The sequence below is a fragment of the Sinocyclocheilus grahami genome, unplaced genomic scaffold (assembly GCF_001515645.1).
Source record: "Sinocyclocheilus grahami isolate Dianchi unplaced genomic scaffold, SAMN03320097.WGS_v1.1 scaffold655.1, whole genome shotgun sequence".
In the NCBI taxonomy this organism is placed as follows: Eukaryota; Metazoa; Chordata; class Actinopteri; order Cypriniformes; family Cyprinidae; genus Sinocyclocheilus; species Sinocyclocheilus grahami.
Genome location: NW_015505834.1, coordinates 527,571 through 551,911, shown reverse-complemented (window position 1 = coordinate 551,911; position 24,341 = coordinate 527,571). Strand labels below are relative to the sequence as shown.

Here is a 24,341-nt window from a genome sequence, read left to right as displayed (position 1 = left end):
AAAACATGACACACAATTAACACAACCCTACACCAAAGTAGCACACCACTTCAGAGCATTTGCAAATCCATCATGCGAACAGAAAATTCATATACTATGTACTGTAACTCACACCTGGATTATTATATGTAAAATAAAACAAAACCCATAATATATGTAAAAACAAAAAAAACATTTCAGGTAGCTGCGTTTCGCATTTTCAATTAGCCAACAAGATTAACTAATATATACAGTGGGTACGGAAAGTATTCAGACCCCCTTAAATTTTTCACTCTTTGTTATATTGCAGCCATTTGCTAAAATCATTTAAGTTCATTTTTTTTCCTCATTAATGTACACACAGCACCCCATATTGACAGAAAAACACAGAATTGTTGACATTTTTGCAGATTTATTAAAAAAGAAAAACTGAAATATCACATGGTCCTAAGTATTCAGACCCTTTGCTGTGACACTCAAATATTTAACTCGGGTTACACTTTATTTTAAGTTGTCCTTGTTACAGTGTAATTATACATTTCAGCACTGAGTAATATTAATTAACTAGGGCTACTAACTATATGGTTAGGGTTACTTGCAAGTAATTATGCATAATTTATTACTATAATACAGTTTAAGATTGCTTAAGCACAATTTTGAAAACAGGGCCCGGTTTGTCAAAACATGACACACAATTAACACAACCCTACACCAAAGTAGCACACCACTTCAGAGCATTTGCAAAATGGAACACTTGTCAAAACTATACACAATTTTATAAAAACAATTTTGTTACCATACGAAACACATTTCATATGACTTTAATCTTTTTGAACCAGTTACACACTGCTGTTGCTAACCTAAAACACTTTTAGCAAGTCTAATTCTCAGTGATTAGAGTACACAGAGAGAGCGCAACTATACAATAGTTCACCAAACACTACACAAGACCAATGCTGCAGACTGACGAAAATATCATTGATTTCTCTCCATATACCCAAATCAGTCAACATGGAGAATCACAACAAAACATGTCCCAGTTGTCATGCTACTACAGTAGTGTGCAGAACACTGTTAGCTCAGCAAACAACAGACAAACGGAAAATACTGTATCCAGTACAGGTTACAATTACAGTAAATAACCATAAAAAAAAAAGTAATCTGAAAAACTGACAATATTGTACAGAAAATACTACAGTAAACATACTATACATTATCTCAAATACTGTATCCAGTACAGGTTACAATTACAGTAAATAACCATTAAAAAAAATAATCTGAAAAAAAAACTGACAATATTGTACAGAAAATACTACAGTAAACAGACTATACATTATCTCGTCGCCTAGCTGGATCTGGCCAGAGAATTTCATCAACAATCACAAGCAATATCCTCATTAGCAAGACAACGCGGGAAGAACCGTCTTGAATGTCGAATCCATCCTTGCACAGCTGCGGCGTCGACTTGGTCACAGGCGTCCTCCATGGCCTGAATGAGGGGTACCTGAGCCTGGGGCTTGAGATCGTAAACCTTCCACCGTCATGCAGAGAAAAACTCTTCAATAGGGTTTAGAAACAGAGTATGGTGGAAGGTATAGTACGGTCAACGGTGGATGGTGTTGAAACCAGTTCTGGACCAAAGCAGAGCGCTGGAAATGACTCTAAATAGGACTTTAACTTGTTACGTGGCTCGGACAATCTGAATGTTCAGCATTAAGATGTTTGTTCCTCGTTTATTTAGGGTTTGTGTCGTTACCTGCTCACCTGACGAGCAGACGCGCGCGCGCCGGCAGGCACATCTGCAGTGACGTCACGCCGAAGCTCCCGGCGGTGCTGGAGTTCGAGTGCTGCCTCAAACCCGGCTCCAGTGTTAGAGGCTGCACGCCTCTGATCAGCGCTGCTGTCCTGCAAGCGGTGTGCGTTACTGTTATGATCCATCTCTGGTGAATCAAAGAGCACGAGACCAAACAATAAGCCATCACACACGCTGGAAACTTAAACAGTTGAAGACGAGCTGATTACACAAACTTCTTCAACAACTTTTTCATATTTTGGAGTTTCCCCCCCCTGCATTGCTGATGAAGCGAGTTCATGAAGATATTTTTTTTTGGTTCCTGTACAAGGACACAACTACATTTGTTAGCATGAGAATGGCTTGAAGCGAAACGAGAGATTTGCTGAAGAATGCACTGAAGTGGAATCAAATGAAGATTTCTACTGTCTGCATGTGCTCTACTATAAAAGATGAAGACGGTAACTATCATTTCTTACGGGCTTTCAGACAGGAAGGATAGTCTGGGCATTCCCAGTGGAGTTTGCACAGAAGATATCAATGCATGTCAATATAACGGAGTCTGGTTTTAATAGTAGCCTGATCCTTTGTGACGGCTTTATCTCAGACGACAACATTAATGAAAGATACTAAGTAAAAAAAAGAAAAAGAGTCCCATTGGTAGTCTTCTCATTGGTCTCGTGTGTTTGTATTTCAGCGGTCAGTGTAATAGTGTTGGGCAGTTGCCAGCTGTCTGGGTCAGACACGTTTTAGACTCGAGCTGCTGTCTGGAAGAAGCCGTTTTATTCAACTCATGAATGTTCGTCTGCACAGCTTCAGCTTCTGCTGCGATAGTAAGAAACACATGCAAAAGGAGCTGACATATAGGATATATCTGTTGGAACTGGACGACTCTTGGGCTGGAGGTTCTAGCATTTGATTTGATGTTCATCCGGTGAGTTACATCTGGAGTTGCTTTTACTGTCACATAGAGCTCTATACATTGAGTCTAGCAATGGTACTGTAACTCAGTCCTGTTTCATAGATAGATAGATAGATAGGTAGGTAGGTAGGTAGATAGATAGATAGATAGATAGGTTCTGCACAACTACCATCACCAAACAGAATTCCAAAAGTTCAGGTGTCCTGAACACTCTGCTATTGGTTGGACAAACAGATAGTCCCGTCCCCAACTCACGCTATTGGTTGAATCAGTGTTGCTATGCTGGGAAGCTCAAACAAGCAGAGCAATGTTTTGATAACACCAAATTGTTTACACTTTTTGGGAAAATCAACCAAATGTTGACTACAAATCCTTATAGTTGTCGGTGCATTTTAAGCTCAGATAGGTGAAAGGATTTTAACAATGAAAAGTGTCCATATCAATGTCTTGCTCAGCAGTTTAACAGCAGAGCTTCAGGCATGGTCCAGAATGAGTCAGCATGTCTACATCACATTAATAAAGCTTAGGCAGCTTCAAGAAACTTATGCCTCATGTGTGACTAACACGAGAGAGAGAGAGAGGGAGAGAGAGCTTAAAGCGCCTCGTCTGTTTTGCTGCCAGAGTTCTTATCTATGTCCCTGTCTCTGTGTACACGGCTGCTTCTGCTCACTGTTAAAGTGACTGCTGAGTGACAGCAAAATATTAGCTTAACTGTCTCTCCGCATCGGGCTTGAATCCCTCCTGCACCTGCGAGCCCTTTGCCAGCTGATTCCTATCTCACGCTGAGCATTTCATCTGGTGGGGACTTTGATGTTGCTTAACTAAACCGCACTCCACACGGTTGCTGTGAAACGTGGCTTCCTGTGATGCAATGCGATTTGTCGAAATGTTAGATCACGGCTCTGGCTAGTATAAGCTAGCGGGACCCTGCAAATTTCCTTGACAACTCACTTCTGTAACTTTACTGCAGAAAGAATTAATTCATTGTTTTGAGGTCTTGCAGGACATTTAGCATTTGTGAATATAACAAAGTTCGTAGTTCGGGAAGAAGGAGGCGGGAACCGGCGAACATTCAAACATACTTTAAATAATAAAATAAACACAAAATACCATGACAGCCCCTCACGGACGACTGCCGTGCATAAACAGAACCAAAACACAAAATAAAATCCAGGCCTGGTCCTCTCTCGTCCAACCCTGTCGTCACTCCTCCTTTTATCCTTCCGGAGCTCCTCCGTTCCCACGGCTCTCGGCCCCGCCCCACTCGTCACATACTCCCATCGCCTCCCGCAGGCCGGGGGGTACTCCCGAGACTGCGCTCTACTCCCCCCCTCCCCCCTCCGGGGGAGCCGATCACGGCGGCCGCTGCATACCTGGGGGTAAGGACAGACAGACGAGGCGAGAGAAAAGGAGACGGAAGGATGAGGAGAGAGAGAGACGAGAGAGGGGAGAGAGGGAAAAAAATTCTTGTTCCGGTTCCCAGACACACTGCCGCTCGGCCCTCCACCAGCTTGGTAAACTCTTCCGTGATGCCTGGCGGTGGCACTGGATAGCCCTCGGTGGATGGCCCGACACTCCTCCGCCGCCCGGAGGACGGCAAAGGTGCCTCCGGGTTCGGGCAGCCAGCAGGAGTCCCCCGTTCCCTGCTCCTCCCCATCATAGCGGATGGCAGCAGGCTCCGGCCTCAGGCGAACGCGGCGACTCCTCCGCTCCCTCACGGACGGCAACAGTCCCTCCACAGCCCAGGCCGCCGGCAGCGAGTTCGTCCACCCCCCGGCAACTCACTCTAGCCCACCGCCTCGAGTGTCCATGGCGGCAGACTGCTCCGTCATGCTCGATGGCACTGCGGATTCACCACAGCGGCGAGGGATCTCTGGCAGCGTGTCCCTCCTTCCTCCCGGGTTTCAGCACCAATGTAACACAATGTTCGGGAAGAACGAGGCGGGAACCGGCGAACATTCAAACATAATTTTAATAATAAAATAAACACAAAATACCCACAGACAGACAGAACAAACAGAACCAAAACACTAAATAAAATCCAGGCCTGGTCCTTTCTCGTCTTGCACTGTCGTCACTCCTCCTTTTATCCTTCCGGAGCTCCTCCGTGGGACTCGAGACCGGTGAGTGGCGCAGGTGTCGTACATTATCACTTACTCCACCGGCCTCGCTCCGTTCCCACGGCTCTCGACCCTGCCCCCACTCGTCACAGTGAACAATTCGGTTGAACGCTGCTATGTGATAAATATATATACAGTATATGAGACATTTTTTCAAATACCCCAGAAGAAACAGTCATACAGGTTTGGAACAACGTGACTAAATTGTGAACTATTCCCTTGAAATAGCTTTAGCGTAGTTACATTTAACTACTTTTCCAAATGCTTGACTGTCATTTAAGTACTTTAAACTATGAGTAGCTTGTATCTTGGCAAGATTCAGTTTTAAAGTAGCATCCCCATCACTGGAAGCTAGACTACAGTCGTGCATGTTGTGTCTTTAACTTGACGAGAGACTGAGAGGGAAATTCCCAAGAGATCCGGCCCTGTGCAATTACCTTAAACTGGGGTGTTCATGTGGGAGGACAGGCCTCGATATTGGATTCCACCCTGGTATCAGCAGCACCCTTGCATAAATCTATGAGAATTTAGAGTGGCTCTGCTGGTCCTGAGGCATTTCCTGCAGCCACTGTATCTGTGTGCAAACACACTTCCCTCTAAACCGCCGTGCAGACCTATAGTTTCAGGAGTTCAGTAAACAGGATCTTTACCTGACTCCTCAGTTGGATATCGCAAAAGATGACGGAATGATGATTTAAAGAATTTTCAATACACCTTAGGCTCACTCAGCAGAATTTGTGACATGGTGTTGATTACTACGGTAATTTATTTCTTGTTCCTTAATTTGTAAGAACCATCTCAATGGCAGTTGTTTGACTGGCACATGACCTACATGATTAATATTAGGAATTTAATCGTTTTAGCTTTTATGTGAAGCTTTTGAATTTGGAGAACGTAATTTATATGAGAATATAAAAAAAGGTTATTTACACTGCACTCTCTCATCTCGTATAATAAATCTTTGTAATTACTTCAAAAATTCAGTTGTGATTCGTGCTCAAAAATCAGAAATTGTAATTTTATTTTACACTTGTTGATTTGTGCTTATATGTGAAAGTGCAGTAATTATGATGAAATTTCTCAAATTACATAATTGCGGGTAGAATTTTTGAGGATAAATAATTGTGATTATCAGTAACTATTATGCAGTTTAACATGATCATTAAACCGTTTTCAACCAAAACCATAAAACTTTATGCCCATTTTACATGACAACAGTGTTTTAGTGGCCTGAAAATGCAAATTTTTGAAACTGGGTTTAAAAGTCCAAGTTTTTGAAAATAATAAGTTATCGTCTCAGGGTAAACTAAACACTCAATTAAGCTCAGTTCGCAAGAAATTGACATAAAAAATTAGGCGGTTTTCTATGTTTCACTATGTGTAGTTACTGCATTTTGGCTTTATGAGTTTGTATAAAATAATGAAAACAATATTTTGTCGGAATGTATAGCTACATTGAAGTTGCCAATGGAGAAGGAGGCTCTTTGCATAACAGCATCTACCAGTAGGCTAACAAGCAAAAATTGCATTTACAGTATTGGACTTACTATGGAATTTTCTCTGAAATTTTTTAATTATTTGTCATTTTATTGTGGGGGTCTTTTCCTTTTGCCTGTAAAGGTCGAAAATGTTTTCACAAATCTTATGTTAACACTAAGTAAGTATAAACATAATGTTGAGGTTTTACAAACTAAGGCATGTGAAGCGTGAATTCTTTTCTGCCACAAATGCTGTCCAAAAAGCTTACTTGAGATTGCTGTAAGACCTCAGATAAGGCATCTAACTTATCATTTCACATGATTTAGGACACAAAGTGTTTTTTTGCTGTATTGATTACCATTTGTATAACCACAGTTTTACTACAAATGCGATGGTTAAACTGTGGTTAAAAAACATGGTTAATTTGTGGTTACCATGGATTAACTATAGTAGTCATGGTTTTTGTGGCTTCATTTGTAGTAAAATTAATTTTTTGATACTTTTGGAGCTTTGGTGTTGCCGACTTTGCGTCTAAAATATTTCATTTGTAGTAAAACCATGGTTAATATTTCGTAAGGTTTGATATCTGATATCATCAAGTTTGATCTGTCCCAATGGCTGGGCTCAAATGAAAGTAAAAGCAACGCTTTTTCAAACATAATGTTCCACCTCTTGCCATTAAACCAACCAGATTACCAACACAAAAGCTTTAGGCTGTAGTCCACAAGAAATTTCAAACAGCTCTGCTTTATCAGGTCTGGAATATTAGGCTTTTCTCCACAATCCTCCTTTAGACAGAATAAAGAACGAGACAATTGTAATGATGCTAAAATGTTATATTATGATTGTTGCGGCCAAAGGTACTGGCTCACCATACTTCATAAATTGAGATCTCTGCATTGCTTCAGTCATTTTATTGAAACCAAAAATGGAAAAACAATCCTTTGAATGCCTCAGCAGTTTTCGCCATGCATCACACAGCATACAGCTTATATCAACTGCGCTTTTGTTTTGCGTGTGCAGCGTTGGCTATTTCTTTGCAAAGATTTAATTGGTCTCATTGTGGAGTTTTACAGACTTGGAGAACATGCCAGCATTTTTTTTCTTCTTCTTTTTCTATAAACACATTTCTGAGGCTCTTTTTGAATTTATGTTAAGTGGGGGTGTTGGGTGGGGGGGGGGGGGGGGTGTTCAAGGGCGCAGGTCTGTGTGCTTTGGTTCCTGTCCCAGTAATTACAGTGTTGTTCTTTATGTAATTGGTGGTTTTTGAGTGATTTATCTCATTGATTTGTATTGTGGCGTGTTTTTGCATTTGCTTGCAATGCTGAATGATATGAATTGCTTGAAATAATATGAGTAATAGTTATCTGCATTCTGGTATGTATTTTAACAGCATGAATATATTTGTAGAGATGATAAGCATGTGATACAGCCATTAAAATTCATGAATTTACAACCTTGTCCTTGACATTGCAAATGGAATATTTCAAACCTTGTCAATGAACATATCTTCTTGTTTTTCCTATGTGCTTTTTGTGTAACCTATCATTTTCTCTTTTCTTATCAAGCATGGTGTCATAACCACAGAGGACGAGCAATATTTAATAGAGCCATTAAAAAATATATCCAGAAATGTCAGTGATGTCAACCACGATGGACAACCACATGTTATTTATAAAAAGGCTTCCATTCCTTCTCTGCAAGAGCTAAGCGAGAAGTTCAGCTGTGGTGTTTCAGGTTGGTAAACCTCCATTTGGCCACATTGTGACATAAACAGCTATAGATAGCAGTTTAGGAAATGATGGTCAGTGGTTCAGGTTTGGCTGGAAGTCTCTGCAAACAGCTTCGGCATAAACGTTGAGTTAAGATCTACTTCAGCTAAACCTCATTTTACTATCAATTGAACTGCTAATGAATCACTTTTTGATGAAAATGTGAACCATTTTTGTTTTCCCCAGACCTCACAATAAACAGGACACCTCGCTACGATACCAATCCTGAAGCAAACACACCTTACCCAGCCACGGACGGCGACAGCTCGATGGGTGGCCACCGCCAGCGGCGTTCTGTCAGCTCTGAACGCTTTGTAGAGACTCTAGTGGTGGCGGACAAAATGATGGTTGGCTACCACGGTCGCAAAGACATCGAGCACTACATCCTGTCCGTAATGAATATTGTAAGCTTGGTCCTGCTTTTCTCATGTGTATTTGTCTCCAATGTGCGTTTTATTCCCTTTTAAGGGTACGTGAGAAGAACTCGAACAGCATTTGGCTGACTTTGTGTCTTTTCTTCTTTTCTGGAGGTCAGGTTGCCAAACTTTACCGTGATGCCAGTCTTGGAAACGTTGTGAACATTATTGTTACCCGACTGATTGTTCTGACAGAAGATCAGGTGAGTGTTGCAGAAGTCGATCGTTGACCCAAAAATGACAATTCTGTCATTGCTTACTCAACCTCATGTCGTTCCAAACCTGTATGACTTACTCTCTTCTTTGAAACACAAAAGAAGATATTTTGAAGAAGGTTCATGGTCTTTTGGACTCCATTAGCTTTTACTGTAAGGACGAAAAACAATGAGACTTCATTGTTGTGTTCCACAGAAGAAAGAACGTCATACACATTTAGAATGGCATGAGGATGAGTAAACAATGAAGAGTTTTCATTTTTGGGTGAAATATCCCTTTAATGGTGCAATTCTTCAAGAATAAACAGTTTATAGTGTACAGCTGCATTTTGGTTTTGCTAAAGGTCAATGTATTTCAGTAGTACTTCTTAAGATTAGACTGGTGTGATATTTTTCCCTAGTCTCATGCACATGCACACTATTCATCGTTCTTGTCTTTCGTCTACATTAGCATTAAATGAGCGTGAGCTCAGAGTATTTTTAGAAGCTTAGAAACACACCTCACAGTAGTCTGCTGTTTTATTGCCCTGAAAAAGACAGATGGAATCATGAATCGTCTGACCACTTTTAAAGATAAAAGTTATTCGAACAGATATGCCTAGACATTGTCCCTGAGGGAAACTTTGTAAAAGATTTTACGTTAATGTCTTTAATGAGAGAGCCAGGGCGTTTGTCTATGTTTTTTTGTTCTTGGAAGAGTCCAATAACTCTTCCCAGACTGGGAAACCAACCAAAAGATCCAACTAGCTCTAAGATGATTTCATAAGAGCTACAATTCACATTGTACCAGCCAAATAATATATAATATATTAAATAAAATATATACACTTAACACGCCGAAGCATCCTTTGGCGTATTGTGACTTGTCAACTTGCTGTGGATCAGATTTTGTTGCATTGATACGTTGCATTGCTTTTTTATGTTGCAGCCCAACTTGGAGATAAACCACCATGCAGACAAATCTCTAGACAGCTTCTGTAAATGGCAGAAATCCATTCTTTCTCATCAGGGAGATGGAAACAGTATCCCAGAGAACGGGATCGCCCATCACGACAATGCTGTTCTCATTACCAGGTCGGTTACTATTATTTCCATCTGATTTCTGGAGTACTTCGTGGTTGAGGTTGGGGATATGGTTAGGATTGGGTTTGTTTGAAAGGAATGTTGTTTCAGGGCCAAGATGTTGATTCAGGAACACATCCCACTTGGTCACCAACACGTCATTTGTTCAAAAGCATGATTGACGACAACTAAACTTTACTTTAAGGACCAATTCTCACTATTAACTAGCATGCATATCACTAGCACATTGGGTTTTTATTAGTAGTTATAAAGCACATATCCTGAAAAGCCTTATTCTGCATGACCATATTTGAGATCCCTAATCCTTCCCCATACCTAAACTTAACAGCTACCTTAGTAACTATTAATAAGCAGCAAATTAGGAGTTTATTGAGGCAAAAGTTGCAGTTAGTAGTTAGTTAATAGTGAGAATGGGACCTTAAAATAAAGTAGAGTATATATATATTCAATGCTTAATCCACAACCTAAAGAATGTTAGCTAATAAATGTTAGCTGTCTGAAAGTGCAAATACTTCATTTTCACACCTCACTTTATAAAATTGTCACATTTCCTATTCAGTCTGACTATAACATTAGTTAACTAGTTAAGAACCTCTTTTTAAACTACCAACATCACCTTGAATTGTTACAGTTGCTTTGATATTTTTGATATTTTGACTGCGTAACCCAGCAAACTAAACGTGTCTTGTTGAAAATTGTTTTTATTGACTTGAGGTCATCTTTTTAATTTCCTAAGCTAAATTTTTCTTTGAGTCAGTCTGTGTTTGTTAAATACATACCCTTCTGCAATCCCTGCCTTAATTCATTCTATTTATGCAGGAGCTCAAAACGTCTTACAGTAGCTCTTTCAGTGATTAGTTTGTGGGCGATCAATCAGCTAAACTGCGGACAGCTCTGTGATTTTACATTTTTTACTAACTTCCTCAATTTAGCTAGAATTAGAGAAGACAGGCTTGTTTTAGGGTTGGTTGACATTTTGGCATTTAAGTTTGACAGTTTGAACTGGAAGCATATATTGGGTGGGTCGTTTACAACTGAGACTAAACTGGTTATTAATGTCATTGTTAATTGGTGTTCACTGAGGCATGACTGTGTGGTTTGGACAGGTGCGGGCCTTGACACCGTCAGCCGATACTGTAGACGTCACTCCTTGAGCAGAGGTTATTGGATATTTCTGTTTATACACATAATTTGTTTGACTTCTTAGTGTTTTGCTAAACATGCGGAGCCCAAACAACTTTTCGAATTGGCTGAAATGGGCGGTGCGTCTGACGCTAGTCTACAGAAAGTTTAATTTGAAGTTCTTCAGAACAGACACAAATCTGCCAAAGTAAGCCAGGCGGTAAACAACTAGCCGTTGTCCTGCTAATTTCTGGCAGACTGGTTTTGAGTCTGGCAAACAAACCCCGCTAGTTTACCGCTATAAATGGATTTCATTCTGAATTAAGTGCAGCTTTAAACTTTAGTCAGAGAATTTTCCTTTCAGAAAGAGAGGGAAACCTTTGTGTAATGCTAAATTTGTTGGAGGAATTGACATTTCATATTTCAGTTAAATATGAATGACTCCAAAGCTCATATTGTATTCTTTGGATCCGCAGCTGTTGTTTTAAGAGATCCGTTCTGATTGTTTGAGGCTTTACTCAAGAAACGAACAATAGTCAAACGGTGGATAGCTATTATATCCCAAGCCAAAAATGTTCATTAGCTCAAGGCGGTGTGTGGAACCTGTATATAGAGACATGCAGAATTTTTGGCATCTCCAAATCAAATTTATTTAGTTTTTTTTTTTTTGGAGTCTGAACAGAAAAACCACGTTTAAAAACTTGCAGTTGCTTTGAAAAGTTCATATTGAATTTCTTTAAAGAAAGAAATTATTAAATGTATTTATTCAATTATTTTAACTAAAGTCTTTCTCATCACTCTGGACTCATTCTTCATACAGTCGACTATGTGACATTTACTTTTATGACATTTATGTGACATTTACTTACACTATTTACATACTGAATGAGTCACTGAGGCAGTTATTTAGGACAAAGGAGTATAGTATATTCATGCTTCTGAGCGAAATGTTATGATAGACATGAGCAAAGGCAATATTTCAGTTTTCTGTCCTCTCTTTCCACATTGTGAGAAAGTCATTTTACATACATCAGCTGCACTATATTAAAGAACAGAGCAGATTACATCAGTAAAATGACAGTGTAGTCAGTCGGTTCTAGATTAGATTTGAAAATCAAATTTGATTCATGTGCAACTTATTTACATGAAGGCTAATATGCTGATTAGCTTTGTGTGGTTAGCGTATTGTTGAGTACTGCAGGAGGAAGGTACCCCTGCAGCGCCGCAATTTTATGACCATTTATACTAGCAGTGCTTAGTTTGGAGACATTTATGTGAGGGGATTTCATATATGACTAATGATAGCCTGAATGAGAGCTTAACAATCAGAGTGATGTTTCCTTGAAAGCCCGTTCAAGTAAACTCACCAGCATAACATACAATGTAATGTCTTTACTCATTAGCTCTCTAGCCGATTATGATTATTTGCTTATTTTGGTGAAAATCAGTGCTAATCAGTCATGCTTTTGACTGTTGTTTGACATCATACATTGACTTTTACTAAAATTGGTAACACTTTATTTTACAGTGTCATGTTCATGTTACAAAATTTATGTTATGCACATATACATAATTTAAAATGCAACTAACCCTAATCTTTACCCTAACACTATATTAATTGCATGCAGTTAATTAATATTACTCAGTACATGTAACAAGGACATTAACATAAAATGTAAGCTAAAATTGTCATAGTGACAGTAGTTTGCTGCAAAGTAAATACAGTTTTTTATAGCAAATATAGAATTTTACTGAACTTATTATAGCTGCTATTTACTACAATATCAAACGTTGCAATATTTTACAATGTTACTAAAATTGGGACAGTTGCTGTACTGTAGTTTACAATGCTTTTTATTAAGTTTACTATAATGTGTTTAACTAAAATGTAATTATGGAAACAACCACAATCATCGCAATTTAAGTACATTTTGCAACTATTGCTATTTTAGTCACTGTACATTGTTAAAATGATCTGAGATTCAGAATCACTAAACTACCATAACTTTGACACTTTTAGTAAATTTTAATGAATGCAAAAAGCTTACAGTAAACTTCAAAAACGATTGTAACTATAGGCACGTTTCCATTACCCTTCAAATTGTGCAAATTGAAATTGCGAATTGAAAATACGCCTAATGGAAATGCGTCAATTTCGCAAAAACGCCCATATTTCGCAAAAAAGTTTTTACGCTCTCATGAGGTGGTTTTTCAGGCAATGCAAAAAAGGAATCATTCGCAAAACTGCAATGGAAACGGCTTTTCCGCATTTACAGGTCACATGGCGTATGTAAAAAGTCATATGATCATTCTTCAATGTACTATAACCTCCAAGAAACACTTCATATGTGGCTGCTCTCCAGTATAAGGGGCTTTCCCTACCATTAATGCTTAGAAAAACGTCTGTGGTGCAGTGTAGCTCTGATACGGCCACTGAAGCTGATTGCGGCCACAATGCTTGTGTTTATTCCAGCCACGCCACACACGTTTCTGAAGTGGCTCTCTGTGCTGCTTCTGTAAAGATACACGCATACGCCTCCTTTGAATAAATATAGCCAAAATCCGTCAAATCCCACCAAAATCCGTTGCCATGACTTATCGCGAGAAGGCAAAGGTTACGTTTTAGTCGCATAACATTGGTTAATGGAAACGCTGTCATTTCGCAATACTTTTTAATCGACATTTATAAAATATCGCCAAAGTTTTGCGCAAACCTGTAATGGAAATGCGCCTTATGAGAATAAAAAAAAAAAAAACTATTCCAGTTTTTGAAATTGTAATTTTAATCAAATTTGTAAACTACAGCAAATTTTTGAAATTTGCCAGCTTTGGTGATTTACTTAAATGACCAAAAGTGTTCATTTTAATCTGTATAAAGTTTACTAAAATTGCAATAATTGCAGTAATTTACAAAATGCAGTAAAATTGTGATCTTTGTACTTTATGGAGTTTATTAAGTTTACTAAAATAGATATAGTTGTGTGATTTTAAATTGAAAGGTGTAACAGAAAAAGGACATCACTCTCACAGTAGAAATTATTATATATCCATGTATTGGTTGTTAAATTACTTTGACTTCACCAGAGGTCACATGGACAGTTTTCTGAGGTCAGCTGTCCCTCTCATTGGGTGGCTCAGAGATGTAAACATTTAGACAGAAGCTCTCGGGTGATGGCATTTGCCACATTTGCTGCAGTACCTCTGCTGGTACAAGAGAAAGAGACATTAGTGGGATAAAGACTGCGTGATGCAGACACATCATCCTGACGGACGGTCCGTTCTGACCTCTTCAGCAATGTTTTTCCAGTCCTAGACTTTTGACCGGAGCATGAAGGGGGGATGCAATATTGCTTGTTTGGAACACGATCCATTGTGAGAGCTGAGGGAAATTAAAGTAACTAAATCAAAATAAATCGATGTCCAAATGAGGTCAGCTTCTCGACACAAGTTCATGAGACAGTACCTAATGCTGGTGGGTTTGCTCTGCTTGGGGAGTCGTGGGATGAGGAGGGAGCGACTGAATTTGAATTTGCATTGTCCTTGGTTTTCTAATACATTAAAAGCCCGTCCTCAAGGCCTCTGCCCTGGTACCTTGTTCATCATTCTGCATGCATGCCTTTCTTTTTTTATTATTATTGAATTACCAGTACAGTACATACATCAATTAGACACCAAGGGAAACAGTGGGTCAGTCGCGCACACACACACACACACACACATACTGTATGTATATTGGATCTTCCATCTAATTTACTCCAAAGTTTAATATGTAACTTGTTATACATACAGATTTAGCAATTTGATGAAATGCTAATATTATGTAGTTATTATTAGTTGTGTTTGCTTAAGGCACTATTAATAATATATATATTTTTTCAAAGCCTGTTAAACTAATAAATATTAATAAATATTCCAGTTCGGTTCAAATTCTGTCAACATAATTTGTGGTATAATGCTGATTACCACTAAAAATTAATTTCAACGTATCCCCCGTTTTCTTTCTTTTCTTTAAAAAAATTGAGAAACAATTTTACAGTGAGGCACTTACAACGGAAGTAAAGGGGGTTTAAATTTATGGAGGGTTTGCAGAAATGTAAAGCTTATTACTGAATAAATGTATTGACATTAATTATTTTGTTAAAACGTGTGTATTATTTATGCTTTAAAGTTTATCTTGTCAATTTTACAGTCATTTTTAAGAGATTATTTAGGCTACTCACCTTCATGTTGTTCCAAACCTTCAAACTTTTTTCTTTTTGGAACATAAGAAAGATCTTTTGAGAAATGTCTCAGTGGTATTTATTTCCATTCAATAAAAGTAGAAGGTAACCAAAATGACTTAGTTATCAGCATTCTTCAAAATAATTTTTGTGATTTGCAGAAGAAAGAAAGGCATGCAGGTTTTGATCAACGTGACGGTGAGCAAGTGATAACAGAATTTTCATTTTTGGGTCAACTATCTCTTTAAGGTTTTAGGTATTACATTACAGTGGCAACATAGTTGGATATCATTTAGAAATAAAATGTAAACAGAAAACGTTAATAAGAGATTTAAAGGGGTCCTATTACACTTTTTCACCTTTCCTCTTGTTTGTAAACATTCTCAGGGTCTTAATTGTGCAAAATTGACACCATCGTTAATATTGATAGCTGAGCAGATGAAGCTTGCGGTTATGGTAAGGGGTGTGGCATCTCTGGAACACGCTCTAAGCGGTTCACCAATCACAGCGCACTGGGCCAGCTAACCAATCAGAGCACATTTCATATTTCGAAAGGAGATATGGGCTGTGTCCGAAATCGCCCCCTATACCCTCATTCACTATTCCCTGTTTTGACTAGCCACCTAGCAACGCCCTAGCAACTACACAGCTACACAAAACGCCCTACTAATTGCATATCAACTCACTTGCATGGGCAGGCACTGCTCACATTGTCTTAAGAATGTTTTACATGAGCGCGAGTCACAATGGGTTTACATTTTTTCACATTTGTATAAATTGTATAAGCAGCGTCTTACGTGCTTATAAACTGTGCAAAGGAGCACAAAGAGACCCTTGTTTTGATTATTTATTTTTTGGCTGCAATATTCCAGTATGATTTTCCAGATTCAGAGATCTTTTGGCTCTTTTGACCCTTTTCAGCTGCCACAGTAAACAGAGCACATGGATATCTTCGGATCAACACCAAAATAGAAGGCCGATAGGAACTTTTTTTTCAACTACCAGTCTGACTGAATACGTGCATAATGTCTGCGCCGTTCCCCTCAAGCCCCTGACGCAAAACACAAAGCTTCTGAGAGAGTTTAATATGATTCAGATCAGGCACTGTGTCTTTCCTCTCTGCTGAAGACGATGTCAAACAAAGCCTGGCTGCCTGCCTTTGGCCAGACTCAGCAGCCCAAACAGCTTGTGATATTTTTCGGGAGGTGTTAAATCCCCCGTTTGGGGAATAAGAAAATATTTGGCATTCTTTCATATAGGCCTGCCGTCGAAAATGTCCGCCGACTGATGACAAGTCCCAGTGGGGAAAAAGAAAGCGTTTGGGTTACAAAATAAACAACAATAAAACTAAATAAAAAGAAAACCGAGGCGAGTTGCACAAACTGACAGTGAGTTATAGTGGATGCTGTCAATAAAATGTGGGCCATAGATTTTGATTACATTGTATTAGTTTGACGTTTTCAACTTTCTTAAAAGAAGTAAAAGTAGTAGTCTAATAATTATTCAACTTCAAGACGTGACATTCTTGCAGCTCAAACATGTTGAAAGCAAGAACATAAATGTAAATGTGGACCTTGTTAATGTTAATGTAAGATTATGTGTTACGGACATGAACCATAATCGCATACTAATGCACTGTGCTAATACAGTTTTAACGTGGTGGATAATAAAATGGGTGAAAAAATGGGTGGACTTGCATAAAAGGAAGGACGTGAGCCATACTGTTTCATAGTTGGATCCTTTTGGTTACACCAGAGGTGTAAAGAGTACCTAAAAACCATACTTGAGTAAAAGTACAGATACCTTACAGTGAAAATTACTCCACTACACGTTACAAGTCACCCATTCCAAAACAACTTGAGTAAAAGTCTTAGAGTATCTGATTTTAACAGTACTTCAGTATTTTACTTATACTAAATATAGGCTCAAAGATGCACTAGTCACAGAGACATGCAAGTGATAAACTGTAACGTTGTGTAGAAGCTGCGGGAAACAGGCAGAGGCAAGGATCTATGTGCAGGCATTTAATGGAAAAACTAGAACAACCAATAAGGCAAAAACCAAAGGGAACAAAGAACAGAATGACTGGCAAAAAACACAACCATTACATTCAACAACTCACAAGGAACTAAAGAAAAACTAGGGCTATATACACACAGGGGGCTAACAAGCGTAACAAGATAAGACACACCTGGGGAGACTAATCAAGGGGATCCAATGAACAAACGGACTACAAACTGACTACAAACACCACGGAAGACAGAAAGTGACATAAAAGTCCAGGGCAAGGCACAAAGAGCATGAAACAAAAACAAGAAAGAGTTGATTTATGAGGAGAGCAATTAAGTTTATTTTCTAAAACCAAAATAAAACTGAACACCTCAAAATTACAAAACAAACAATATCTTTCAAAAAAGTATCTTCGGTATAATGGATACATAAAATAATGTTAAGTAAAATTAAAAAGCCGAAGCCTTCTTGCACTGGATGTGCTGGTTTGGGCCTCATTGCCAGTTGCAGTCATGTCCTCATCTCATATATAAAACACCTCTGATTCACAAATACTTGCTAAGGAACTCGCATTCACATGAAGTAGCCTTGTTGACAAGTTTGGGTGAGTAAGGGCAAAACCTGTAGCAGGCAGTATCACGTCTTTTGCAGCAGAAATAAACTGCTGCAGTAAAAGCTAGGTCCATGCCAAATGTAATGTGTAACTGCAACACTCATTTCAAATGTAGTGGAGTAAAGAGTACAGATACTCGTTCAAAAATGTAGTAAAGTAAAGCGTAAAAGTTGCTAATATCTTTGATACTCAGTACAACTACAAAGTACCTGAAAAGATACTCAAGTACAGTAACTGATTACATTTACTCCAATACTTTACACCTCTGGGTTACACTATATATTTCAATAGTCCACTTTAGACATTTTACTAACTACTAAGTAACTTTGCAAGTACATGTCAACTAACTCTCATTGCAGTAATAGATTGCTAGGTTAGGGTTAGTAGAATAAGTTCACATGTACTTGCATAATTACTTGTAGTCATTAAAATGTTTGTTGGATGACCATCAAAATAAAGTGTTAGCAGATATTAAGCTGACAGTCTACAAATATTCTAATGACTGCTAATTGACATGTAGTTGTGAAGTTAGCAGAATGTCTAAAGTGGACTATACCCTTTTTTGACACCAGAGATTAAGCAGCCACCCAGAACACATTAGTTACCCCATTCGAACGAGTTTTGCACAGGCAAAGGCATTCACGTTTTCTTTAAGTAACGCATGGAGTTCTGTTGAATTTCTGTCATACAAAGACCTCACTTTCGGTTTCTTTTCTCTTTTAGGTATGACATCTGCACCTATAAGAACAAACCCTGCGGTACTCTCGGTAAGTACCTGAAATGTATCCTAAAATGAAATATATTTTGATTTAAAGGGTTAGTCCCAAAATGAAAATGCTGTCATCATTTATTCAACCTCATGTTGGTCCAAACCCATAGGAAATTTGTTCATCTTCGGAACACAAATCAAGATATTAATCAAAATCTGAGAAGTTTCTGTCCCTCCATTGAAACTCTATTCACCCAAAATGTTGATGCTTCAAAACATTCATAAAGAGATTGTAAAGTAAATGTATATGAATAGAGTGGTTTAATCCAAGAGTCACAATGACTTTATATGATGAACATTTAATTTAGGCTTTTAGTCACATATAAACCCTAGTGAAAAATAAATATACTAAAAGGTATACTACAGATACATTTTTATTATTTATTTAGTCATTTAGCAGACACTTTTATCCAAAGGGACTTACAAATGAGGACAATAAAAGCAGTCAAAACTAACAAAAGAGAAACAATATATAAGTGCAAATGACAAGTCTCGGTTAGCCTAACACAGTACACGTAGCAAGGTGTATATATATATATATATATATATATATATATATATACACCTTGCTACGTGTACTGTGTTAGTTTTTTGTTGTTGTTTTTTTTCAAATAAAAAAACAAAAATGAAGATAAATATAGATAAAGTAGAATTAAAATAGAATAGACCAACACTGTCGTCACTCCTCCTTTTATCCCTCCGGAGCTCCTCCGCGGGACTCGAGACCGGTGAGTGGTGCAGGTGTCGCTCATTATCATTTACTCCACCGGCCTCGCTCCGTTCCCATGGCTCTCGGCCCCACCCCTCTCGTCACAGTGACATTAAAACACATTTTAGGCTTAATATTAAGAAATGCGCATTGTGCACAAGTAATACTCCAAAATAAAGTTGAATTATAATTTTTATATCCGTTAGTCTTGAGCAATATGGCAGTAAATATGTTAATAGATTTTAACTATAACCTCACAGGCTCTTGCGGATCAAGCAAGTATGCTTGAGCTTCCATAATCAAATTCGAATTGAATTGGATTAAAAATATCTTCATTTGTCTTCCGAAAATGAACGAATTTCTGGAACTTCTGGAACGGCATGAGGGTGAGTAAATGATGACAGAATTTTCATTTTAGAGTGAACTCACCTCACCTCAAACATATGTCACTGAATGGCAAATGCTACATGCTTCGTTAAACAAATAATTTGGTAAGATTATTGAGAAAGACTTCGCTGCCCTGTCTTTATAGATCTCATGTTGAGCTGGCTCAACGCCTGCCTGCCTCTACAGGCTTGAGCTTCCATAATCAAATTCAAATTGAATTGGATTAAAAATATCTTCATTTGTCTTCCGAAAATGAACGAATTTCAGGAACTTCCGGCATGAGGGTGAGTAAATGATGACAGAATTTTCATTTTAGAGTGAACTCACCTCACCTCAAACATATGTCACTGAATGGCAAATGCTACATGCTTCGTTAAACAAATAATTTGGTAAGATTATTGAGAAAGACTTCGCTGCCCTGTCTTTATAGATCTCATGTTGAGCTGGCTCAACGCCTGCCTGCCTCTACAGCCGCCGCTGTCTCTTGTTTCATTTCCAAACATTCCCACTCCTGTTTGCTACGGGTCGGAGGTGTTTACCCCTCCCCTGGGCAAGCCAAAAAAGAAAACCAGTGAGGACAGTTAGACTATACAATATATAACAGAGAACAACAGATAAAAGAAGAATTAATATGTTTAAAGAAGTCGGGATAACTGAGGAGAAAGCAAACACTGGTGTTTTCCCCCCCTTAAATGGTCTGCAGGCAGTGTCTTATCTGAACCAGCCCCCTCCAGGGCTGAACCGTATATCTTAGAAGTAATATTGTGACTCCAGGGGTGGTTTGACAGATTGACCGCATTCGTCACATTCCCCGGGTCCCTTTAATTGCCCTGGCATCTGCTCTGCTTCCTTGCTGCCCCCCTCCTCTTTCTCCACCTCCATCTCCACTTCAACACCCCCCACTCACCCAGAGGCATCATCGTGATCTCGGGTCAACGTGTTGCCCTCTGGGGGTCACCGGGTAATCGCAGAGCGGGGATAATACCAACGCGACCCTTGGCTTATGAAAACAAGTCCCACCAATGAGCTTTCGACTCAGCCTGGGCCCACTAGCCCTTTTCCATCCTGTATCTCTTTCCTTTTTTACCCTCTTGCCTCCAGTCGGTGTCTTATTAGCCATTGATTTGCATGTTGGCTCTTGTTTGGGACTCTGGATAAGGAAGATAAAGAGGCCAGAAGTGCTTTGTTGGAGCGATGGTTCCCAAGCAGACACAAGCTTTCTCTGTGTGCCATATTCTTGTGCAATATCTTTAATATTATTTTGCCCACAGGGAGGTCAGCTTTATACCTTTCCAATAATCTTTTGTTATATTATCAACTTTAAAGCAGTAGTTCAGCCTCGTAGCATTCCAAATCTGTATTACTGTGTTTTCCATGGATCACGGGTCAGTGACAATTAATTTTTTTTCCGAAATGCAATTAATATATCTCTTTAAAAATGAGTAGGATTTCAATTTCTGAATTAAAATTCTTTTTATATTTCTGGAGAGGCATGAAGTCGAAAATGTCAAGGTGATAGTTCTAATATTAAAACGAAGGGGGAAAGCCTCCTTAAAAGAATTAAATTCTTAAGTAGTCTGAAATAATATTTTATTGTTGTTTCTTAGAGAAAAAAAATAACTGCCTATTAATATTTGGGGAAACACCATATGGTGTGACCAACAATGTCATGTGGTGCAACCAACATGCAGAAAACAATAACATAAAAAACATCCCCTGCAGACTCTTAAAATATCAGACAGTTTTACCTTTTCATAATTCATTATTTAAGGCAAGATTAGTTCAGGTTTTAAAATGTCAGATGGTGCAACTCCACAAAATTAATGATATTTATGAATGAATAATTCATTGATCCACACTTGGATATTTCCGAAAATCACCAAGCTGCTATTTTCCATATACAATGAAAACACAGTCTTTAAATTTATGACACAAAAAGGACCATAAGAGTATAATGAACTGAGGCATAAAACGTGTTATATATACTGAGTCACATATGAGGAAAGCTCTCATATTCTATAAGCGGCAAGTGCATTTTCAACCTCGTGTGAAGACACGTTACACTAGGTTTAATGTTGATGACTCCAACTCCTATTAAATGTGAATTGTTAAATGTGACATACCAGTGAATACAAACATTCTTCAAAATATTTAAATTGACTTGTTCTTGTGCAGAAACCCCCCACCCCCACCCCAACAGGTAACTTATCCAAGACTCAATTGTTGAATTATGGACTTTAAATTAAAGGCTGAGGTTTCCTTTGTGCATTTGAGTTTGCAAAGATAAACTACCCTACCATGTGTCTGATCCAACCAGAGACTAGAGCAGGCTTCTTGAATGGTCCTCCATGCATCTAGCTTTAGGGTTTTGTGTTTTGCTCCCACCAATCATCAACAGATGTAATCTGCTGAGAATTGTTCTGCTCTCCCAGTCTGGATAGATGGGAAAAAAGAACTAAGAGACACCTGGATTTTGCAAAAGCCCTTTTCCCCACTTCATAGCTTCAAGGGAACCCCCTCCCCTTAACAGAAGCAGCTGGCTTTGAGACTGTGAAGACTCAATCCTTGCTCCATCTTCTTCTTTGTCAAGAAGAAACATCTGATATTTTTGTAAGACATGAAATGAATCCTTTTTTAGGAGAATTAAAAGCATAAGTTGTTAAATGTTTGTTAGCTATCTTTTTGCTTCAGAAAACATGGAATACAGTGTACAAATGTAATGTAAAACAAAAAAACCCTGTGAAATAGGGCACAATGTACTGTATTAAAATGAAGGGATTTCTGTGTGTGTATATATATATATCTACATATTACAGGTGTTTAACCTGTATTATGAATTTTGCACTTCATTACATTTTGTTTTATGGTTAACAGAATTGTCCATAAAATGAATAGTTAATTATCATTACATATTCATTTTTATTTATTTATTTCTTTTACAGTGTATGGACTACTGTTCTGATACTTCCGCAGAAGAAAGTTTAATGTATCAAATCATTAATGTAACAAAAATGCAAAGGAAATCCCAGAAAAGCATTTTTTAGTATTTTTTTTAAATGGTAACGCTTATGATTTTTTATTTTAAATAATCGCTTAAATTTTATCCCCAAAATTTGCTTCTTGTGTGTATTTTTATGCTTAATTGGAGTAGCATGTTGTTAGGTTATCAACCTCTAGCCAAACCTCAATCGTGAGTCGATTCTCCACTGTACTTTGCATAATGTTGAGTGTTGTTCGCTTGACTTTGTTGCTGTTGATGAATGTGTTGTTCTAAGTTAGGCAGTGTACAGAAAGATTTGTGAAAGTTTTGTGAGATCCAAGTGCTCTATGTCAGTGCTGCCATACTGAGGTGGCTTGCTACAAAAGTTGCTACATAAAAACAGAGAGTAGATTTAATGTTTCCTTCATTACATACCAATTAAATAACAGGCCTTTTTATTTATGGCAAGGAAAATGACAGTGCAACATAAAGCTTAAAAAAGCACAAACCTCTCAGAAAGCCAAGTCCCTGTAGACCAGGGACCAAAACACTGTCAGTAGTAAATTTCAGCTTATGTGGGTTTTATGTTAATACCCAAAAATTGTCAGCTAAATCTTATTTGGAAGAAAACAAACATAACAAGATTAAGAAAACAATGATTTCTTTCACTCTTTTTGCAACTCTGAAACCTTAAATAATAAAAAACATCTATATTTTAGGGGCACAAAGTGATGTGTTTTCTTGAATTCCTAGCTCTGGTTTGAATTACTAGGTGGTCCCTTGTTACCAGATGTAGAATTTATAAATCTAACCCCCATGTCTAGACATTTTCCAGCTACAACATCAGTTGTTTTTTTATTTAATCGTCTAGCCGTCAGTGTTGACCCACCCCCTGGTGATTTAAAAAAACTTTCACGTAAACTTTTCACCAGCTTCAAATTCAGTGGTGTCAAGGTTAATGTGAAGAATCTCATTTTATGGTGGTGACTCAGTGCAGCACTTCTACACCTTGACCTGACCTTATGTATGTATGTACGTATGTATGTGTATGTGTGGTCAGGTTTGGCGTCCGTAGCCGGAATGTGTGAGCCAGAGAGGAGCTGCAGTATTAATGAAGATATAGGCCTTGGTTCAGCCTTCACTATTGCACATGAGATTGGACACAAGTAAGTATATTTTCTCTCTCTATTTGTCTTTGTGTTTCTTTCTGAATTAATAAATGTGAACAGTCTTATGGATATAGATTGTAATATGTTAATTGCAGTTAATTAGTGGTGTTTGCTAAGGCAGGCGTCACTATTACAATTTGAAACCTAAAGGGAGAGTACACCCAAAAAAGAAAAAAAAAAAAGAAAAGTCAATGGCTATGATGTCAATGAAGTCAGAAAGTATAAATGATTATGAAATTGTCAATTTTGGGTGAATTATCCCTTTAAATTGTCTTGTTTACAGTGAGTTTATACACTTTCTGGCACTTTTATTGGAAAATATTTGGGAGAAAAGAAAACAAGAATGTTGCAAGCCAGATTTGAACTCACTTTTCTTGTATGAGCACCACGACTCAATGTTTTGATAACATAATGAAGAAAAAAAAACTCTTTTGGTATTATTGCTCAAGAAAATCTTATTTTAACAAAACTGTAAATTCGAAAAGCCTTTATCTGCCAAATGTGGTGTTATGTGGTTCAACCAGTGCCGATCCTAGACTTCTGGGGGCCCTACGCAAAACTGTGGGGGTGGGGGGGGGGTTGGC

General features: G+C 38.2%; 1 protein-coding gene across 1 annotated transcript in view; it reads left to right on the top strand.

The window, feature by feature from the left end:
• Positions 1–1,561: 1,561 nt before the first annotated feature.
• LOC107558663 (A disintegrin and metalloproteinase with thrombospondin motifs 6-like) overlaps positions 1,562–24,341 on the top strand; it is an 82,616-nt gene continuing 59,836 nt past the window's right edge. Inside the window, exons 1-8 of the mRNA XM_016242321.1 lie at positions 1,562–1,571; positions 1,721–1,893; positions 7,861–8,029; positions 8,251–8,468; positions 8,600–8,683; positions 9,624–9,769; positions 18,467–18,510; positions 23,649–23,754. Coding sequence (XP_016097807.1) covers positions 1,562–1,571; positions 1,721–1,893; positions 7,861–8,029; positions 8,251–8,468; positions 8,600–8,683; positions 9,624–9,769; positions 18,467–18,510; positions 23,649–23,754 — 950 coding nt within the window. The remainder of the gene's footprint in view (positions 1,572–1,720; positions 1,894–7,860; positions 8,030–8,250; positions 8,469–8,599; positions 8,684–9,623; positions 9,770–18,466; positions 18,511–23,648; positions 23,755–24,341) is intronic.